This window comes from Penaeus monodon, chromosome 4 (genome assembly GCF_015228065.2).
Source record: "Penaeus monodon isolate SGIC_2016 chromosome 4, NSTDA_Pmon_1, whole genome shotgun sequence".
Lineage (NCBI taxonomy): Eukaryota > Metazoa > Arthropoda > Malacostraca > Decapoda > Penaeidae > Penaeus > Penaeus monodon.
Window position 1 is genome coordinate 23,111,750 of NC_051389.1, and position 7,500 is coordinate 23,119,249.

A 7,500-nucleotide genomic window follows, 5' to 3' on the forward strand; every position below is an offset into this window, starting at 1 on the left:
GCACCTCCTCCCGCTGTCTTATCTATGTCAGATAACAGGATAAATATTTCTGAGACAAGTAATTTGTGAAAAGGAATAAAAAAATGGATTGTTTTAGAAGTCTTAAGGATCTGAAACTCTTACAATTGCCACCCTTTTCTTCTGCCATGTTGAATCAGGTCCAGCGAGAAAGTTGATTGCTTTGTTCTATTTAGACTGCCTAGGTTCCCATGAGCTCTCCATGACACTAAAACTGGTTAAGTGAGACAGGAATTGATCCGAAAAGGAGCTTACAAGAGGAGTGGAAAGAATATTGATTTTGAGCCGGAGGAGGTGTCCTCAGTTCACATAGAATCAGATCCTCATGTCAGTGATGCAAGATGTGATTTGGGCAACATTTTCATGGTAGGCTTCATAGAGATTATGGGGGCCTGACATGAGCCTTGAAGTTTAGAAGTTGTTGACCAGAAAAGTAGAATTAATGATAGGTTTTCCCTCCTTTTTTTTTAATACTTCTATATATATCTTAGGACATAGAATGTTGTAGAGCTTGAGGTTCATGTAGAATGTTTGTAGGATATTTACAGGGGTAGTTATAAAAGTATAATTAGAAAAAGGCCTGAATTGTAGGTGGTATTTTATGTGTAAAACAGGGAAACAGAAATTAAAGAAAAATTAATTCTTCGTCTGTAGGTGATAGCATAGGGATTTCATTTCCAACATCTATGATTACTCCTGTGATGATATTGTTTGAAATACCGACAACAGAAACATGCTGTTTCTGAACTCACTTTAGGTACTCTTGTGCCGACAGGAACTATAGCCACAGAAGAGAAGGAGATCCTGGACCGGTCTTCCAGCACCACCACAGTGGGTTCTAAGCTTGACCGACGCATCGACATTCAGCCAGCTGAAGATGAAGATGGTGAGTGTGACCCAATTTTTACAATTTTGATCCAAGAAACGAGAGTATCATTGCATGTGTAGTATTGGTATTATTAAAAAATTTTTTACCTGTAATACTGTTGTAAGAGATGCAAAGTTTTTAGACCATTTAATTTAGTAGTACCATCATAATATTGGAAATTTCCCCTTGTCTTTAACAAAACTACCCATCCAGACTATGATGATGGCTTAAGTGTGAAGCACGTTTCGCACTCCCGTTACATCCGCAATCACCGTCTCATCAATGAGATCTTCTCTGATACTATGGTCCCCGATGTGCGCTCAGTAGTCACCAGTCAGCGGCTGACAGTTTTGCGCCGGCAGGTCCAGTCACTTACTATGCATCAGGTGAGACATGGGTGTTGTTGTTGTTGTTGTTGTTTTTTTCTCTCTCTCTCTCTCTCTCTCTCTCTCTCTCTCTCTCTCTCTCTCTCTCTCTCTCTCTCTCTCTCTCTCTCTCTCTCTCTTTTATATGTTATGTTATATTATGATACAATGTTATTCAGTAATTTGCATTTTTTTATTTCTTTCTTTTAAATTTTTATTCTGCATTTACATATGTATATATGTACATGTCTGATGTCTTCCACTTTGCAGAAGAAACTGGAGACAGAGCTGCAGCAGATTGAAGAGAAGTTTGAAGCAAAGAAGCGGAAGTTCATTGAGGCCGGGGATAGCTTCCAGGCAGAACTCAAGAAGGTCAAGGTAAGGGAGGAGTAGGGGAACAGGTGGAGTTCCTTTGATGTTTTTATTAATGGTATGGCTTTATTATTATTATTATTATTATTATTATTATTATTATTATTTTAGACTTTTTAGCCCAATATAGCTATTATTAGATCAGTGAAATGGTTGTATAAAGAGTATAACTTTGAACGTAATTGAAATTGGGGTTTCTTCACAAGGGCGTTATTGATATCTTAATTTTATGTTGGTTGCATTTACAAAAATCTGTCTTCTTATTGCAGTATTAAAATCTACTAGATTATTATTACAATACTAGATTATAACTTAGAGATTTTTCTTGCTCAAGCTTCTACTCATACCAAACTATTATAATTGATAGGATTCCTTCTGTTCTTATTTAGATCTTGTTTACCATAACAGAGAGAGATAGAGAGAAAAATTACAGCAAAAGCAATGACTCTTTTTCTAATCCCCAAAGGCCACAGCCCCAAAGCTGGACGAGACCTCATTTGCATCTATGGTTGAACGGCAAAAGGAGGTGCTTCGGCGGGAGGCAGAGGAGAGGCAACGCACAGCACAGGGCCTCCCCTCACGTCCCCCCTCCACTTCCTCCTCCCAGGTGCAGCCTCAAGGCAATGCAGCAACCAGAGAGGATAGCAATGATGCAGCTGGCCCTGCCCCCCAGAACACAGCCACACCAGTTGATGCAGCAGCTTCCCCTGCCCCCATGCAGGTCAGTTAAAGGAGGAGCAGACTTGGTTGTCTAAAAATGTTTGTTTTTTTTTTTTTTTTCTCTCTCTCTCTCTCTCTCTCTCTCTCTCTTCTCTTCTATCTATCTATCTTTTTTTATGGGGTCAGGAGGATTTGTGAAGCTCCACTTGGATGTGGTGGACTGCAGTTTATTCCTCGTATGTATTCAAAAAGGTTTCATTGCCTTTTCAATCCCCCCCCCCCCCTCCCTTACCCTTTCCTGTTTTCCCCTAGTCTCTTTTACACATCCCCCTCCTTGAAGAACTTTTCTGAACAAACTATACGATTCACTTTCATTTTCTCTCTGTCCTTAATAACTTTCTGGTATCTCATAGTAACTGTGATGGACTAGTGATATGCTTAGCTCTTCTGGCTAGCTGTATCTTTCTGTCCCAAACATTATTTTCCACCAAACAGAAATAAAACAATAGAGACAGATATGCCTCTCCAAAGCATGCTGTTGGTTACATTGTTTAATTACACATTGATTGTTTTTCTCCTCATTTTTTATATATTGTCTGTGGACACAAAGAGTAAACATGTGGATTTGATTTGCTTTTGTTGATTTAAGAAGATAATGAGACAGTAAACATGCAACATCCTATGAAGGAAAGATTGCAGAACAAGATTTTTCTCTAAGAAACAATGAGAAGTAGGGCTTTTTGTGAATACTTTGCTTGTGTTTTATTTTTAAAGTGACATCTTGATGGATAGTGATGTTCATTTAATATTTACTATATAGAAAACAGAAGATATATATTATATCTAGAAAAATTATTATATTCTTTGTTATGACTAATGTTTAGTCAGTTAAGAATATTCTTTGCTAAGTTCTAACTTTTTTGAGGGTTGGGAAGGGGACTGCAGCATTCAACTCATGTTCTTGAGAAAGCTATTAACAAACCCATTTATATTGCATATTTTTGTCGCTTCTGTCATAGTGTACTCTTGTCAGGAAGAGAGCAGTTACTTTAAAACTATTTCATGCTGGACTAAGAAATAACTGGACATGGAAATGATTGGGCACTATAGGTCTTTTCTTTGTTTTCACTATTATGCTAAAGAATACAGGGTGCCTTGCTTTATGAAACATAAAGATAATATTGCATGTATACCAGTGATAATCAGCATCAAACTTCCCAAAAGTCAGAACTGCTGAATAGAAAACTTGTTATTTTTCCCTGTATGTCAAGAAATAACCCTACGTGTATTTCATTGATCATTGATGTGAATAAGAAATGGGAAAGGCATGTGTTCTGATGTCTAATTCTACTGTAATTAATATCAATTTACCCTTTTTTCTATTGCTTCAATTTTACTCCTTTTCTTTTTCCCACCTTAAAATCCTGTAATTTTTCTATTGCTAATGAAAACTGTTGCATTACTTTCTGTAGAGAATGTATTTTTTTTTTCAAATAAAGATATTGTAATTTACTGTTGTCTGTTTCTCTTAAATTGTATTGCTTGCTTTGGTGCATGTGCTTTGTAAATTGATTTTAAACTCCTAATGTTCCTAGTGAGTTAACAGTTATGTATGAAAATCCTTTTTTCCTATCATCTATAAACTGGCCTTCATTCACATTCTGATTAAATTATATACATTAGTTACTGAAAAAGGATCAATTATGGCTTGTATTTTATCTTTAGCCGTGGGGAATTAGGCTTTTAATCTATAACTGGGTTATTTGTCCATTTTCTTTGATGCAATTGCATTGAATTCTGCCTTCATTATTGATTATCCAACTGTTCATAATTCATTCTGATTGACTTCTGCTTTAGTTCTGATATTACAGTTTTTGATTTTCAGGAAAGTAGAAATGAATAAGTAAAGTTTTGAGCAGAAAATCAATACCAGATTTTTTTTATTGAAAAAAAGGAATTACTGTTCCAGTCCAAGCATGCTCTTGTTCAAAGTATATTGTGGAAATCCCTTCATTTACTTATTGCTTAAGTACACATTTAGACTCTTTATCTTTTTATGTTCAATGGTACATGCATCCTAATTTCCTTGCTTTATGGAATGGTAAATTGTAATTGAAAGAAATTAATTGGGCCAGGGGGGGGAGGGGTGAAACAAAAGCATGTGAGAAAAAGGTGCTGTAGATTATGAAAAGGATCTTTGATTTCAGATATTATTTATTACAAGTATTTTGGTTTTCTTTTTCAGTCATTCTTATCCTAATTAATCAATTATTATTTTTTTTACTTTTTACTTTGTCATGATTACTAAACTCAGCAATTATTGTGGTCATTTGTTTATATTGTTTGTAAATAATTATAATTATTATTATTTTTTTTTTTTCTTATGTTAATGTATATATTTCATATTTATGAGTTTAGCCCATTCAGTAAGCATAGTGATATTATGGTTAGTAAAGAAGTAATGAATTAGTGTTAAATTGCCGAAGTTGAAATATTAAGAAATAATGATGATAACATAATTGAAGTAAATGATTTAGTCTTTGTTAATACATTTATGTAAAGTTGTTCTTTTGAATGCAGTTATGGTATTATTTCTAAAAAAATAGCCCATGTCATTTTTAGCCCTAATTTGTTTTTTTTAATACTTCAAAAACATTAATTTAACCCATTAGATCCGGGTCTTCATGGCAAAATATGGGCATTAGGCTTACGTGAGTGTCCACTCTGATGGGTGCACAGCTTTTAGGCTGGGCGCACACAAACATTCAAGTGTGGTGACAAGACTTTATGCCTCCCCATTGTAGTAGTAGTTTTTTTTTTTTTTTTTTTTTTTTCTTTTTTTTTTTTTTTTTTTTTCATAAGCATTTCTAGTTTGTTTGTTTTTTCTAATGTCCATATTTGTTATTTGATTTGCTGTATCCAAATGGTAATAGACTGTTTTCTTTGTACAGACTCCACATCATCTCTCGGTAGTCTTATACCTCAGTTCAAGAATAATAACAATAAGTAACATTTTGTTATTAATGTTAATTTTTACAACCTGTACTGCTGTTCATGATGGCCACTAATAGGATGGCATCCTCTCTGGAGCCAGCACTCTTCCAGTCATGGCTCACAGACGCTACATTCCACATTTATTTATTGATGGGATAATGCAAAAGCCCCTTTCTAAACACCAAATGAGTCTATTCACCCAATAAGAGGTTGGTGTACTGGTGGCAAGTCTTTTCAGTCACCCTGGCCTTCAGCTGGGGAATGCTCAAGACGGCAAGCTCATCTCACCCCGGCCCACAGCCAAATTTTCCCGTGACGGCATGTCATGTCACCCGCCCCTCAAGCCAAATTTTTTCATGACCTGATAGTCACGTCATCCGGATCGTAGGGGTTAATAAAGTGGATACAAAAATTTTATTGCATTACATTCAAGTTTTGTTGTTTTTATTCTTTGGTGTAATTGAATTGAATTATTAAAATTTTTAGTATTGAATTATGATTAGAGAATTTGCATTCCCTCATCTAAATTTTGAACCACAGGAAAACGACATGGGTGGTGAAGACGAGAACAAGATGGAAGGTGAGAACACACGACGACTGTCTTAGTTTCGTTGATTTTTATTTTGCCTTAGTTTGTTGTATAGAAGTTTTTATTGTATATATCTTTAATTTAATTTTAGGCTTTGTCAGAAGAAAGACAAAAATAATGCCCTTCATTCAATTTTTTTTTATTCTTTGAGTGTATTATTAATCTATTAAAATTATTAGTATTGTATGATGTGAGACTTTGCATTTTTAATTTAAAAGACACTTGTAATACAATAAATATAACAACATTTTAGTTCGTGTTTTATTTGCCTAGTTGTGATAGAGTTTTTAGTATATTCTTTAATAATTTAGCTTTTGAAATATATATATATATATATATATATATATTATATATATATATATATATAATATATATATATATATATATATATATATATATATATATATAAATATATATATATATATATATATATATATATATATATATATATATATATATATATATATTGAGTGTGTGTATATATATATATTTACTCTCTCTCTCTCTTTTTTTCTCTCTCTTTTTTTTCTATTTTGATTTAGTTCCACTGAGGGTATTTTTTGTGTGTTATTCTCCCAGCTCATTTGCGTTACTTTTTTAGTTTGTTAGTTCCCTCTTGACAGAATTGCCCTTCCCAAAGTGTTAGTTAGAGACCTTTTGCTGCATGTGGACCTTCCATCCTTATACCTAACATAATCCATTATTGCCTAGCCTCCACTGCTGTGACGTCTACTGCTGCTGCAACTGCACCAAATGTTCCGGCTCCTACCACTACCACTGCTGCTGCTGTTCCTGCTGTCAATGGCCCCACCTCTGCTGCCCCCTCTGCTGCCCCTCCCCTTGCCCCGTCTGCTGCAGCTGGGGGATCCTCCTCCCAAATGACCTCCACTCCGCCCACCTCAGCCCAGAACACAGCAGCTCACAGTGATGTGAGCAGTGTCCCTCGGCCAGCCCCTTCGGGTGTCTCGTCCAATCCTGCTCCACTCCCTGGCGCTCCCCAGGCCCCCTCTGTCTCTGTTGCAGCTCCTCCTCCTGCTCCCCATCCAGCCACCCCCCCAACCACTGGCCCAGCTCCAGCTCCTGTCCATGGTCAGGGGCCACCACCACAGCAGGCTCCAGGTCCTGGTCCTAATCCTGGACATATTGCAGCCCCTGCTCCAGTCCAGGCTGCTGCCCAAGCCCCCCCAACCCCTGGCCAAGCACCACCACCCAATCCTGGCTCTGTTCCAGCACCCAACCCAGCCCAGGCTCCTCCAGTTATTCCCCCTCCCTCAGGACCTTCCCCAGCCCCTATGACCAACATGGCCACTCCTCACCACCCACAGATGCCCCAGAGCAATGCCATTCCTGGGAACATGATTCCTCACTCTGGCCAGATGCCTCCTGCAAACATGCCAACCGGACCCATGGTTCCCTCCCACCCAGCCCAGATGCACCCCACCAATGCCATCCATGGCAATATGGTCCCATCTCATCCCAACCAGTTACCTCCTGCTAGCTCCCTCCCTGGTGGCCTGCCCCAACCTCATCCAACACAGATGCATCCTGCCGGTGCCCATCCCCCTGGCAGCATGGCCCCCTCCCATCCCACCCAAATGCCCCCTGCCAGTGCCATGCCTGGGAACATGGCCCCA

General features: G+C 37.6%; 1 protein-coding gene across 12 annotated transcripts in view; it reads left to right on the forward strand.

The window, feature by feature from the left end:
- The window catches only part of LOC119570870 (SWI/SNF-related matrix-associated actin-dependent regulator of chromatin subfamily E member 1-like), a 41,191-nt gene that overhangs the window by 32,871 nt on the left and 820 nt on the right, over positions 1-7,500 (forward strand). For 6 of the 12 annotated variants that reach the window (XM_037918466.1, XM_037918475.1, XM_037918482.1 and 3 more), the window contains 6 exons: positions 776-904; positions 1,100-1,272; positions 1,522-1,629; positions 2,090-2,344; positions 5,818-5,857; positions 6,578-7,500. The exon at positions 6,578-7,500 is cut by the window's right edge and continues 820 nt beyond it. In XM_037918466.1, coding sequence (XP_037774394.1) covers positions 776-904; positions 1,100-1,272; positions 1,522-1,629; positions 2,090-2,344; positions 5,818-5,857; positions 6,578-7,500 — 1,628 coding nt within the window. The remainder of the gene's footprint in view (positions 1-775; positions 905-1,099; positions 1,273-1,521; positions 1,630-2,089; positions 2,345-5,817; positions 5,858-6,577) is intronic. The other 6 variants (XM_037918471.1, XM_037918478.1, XM_037918446.1 and 3 more) reach the window with 1 other exon arrangement.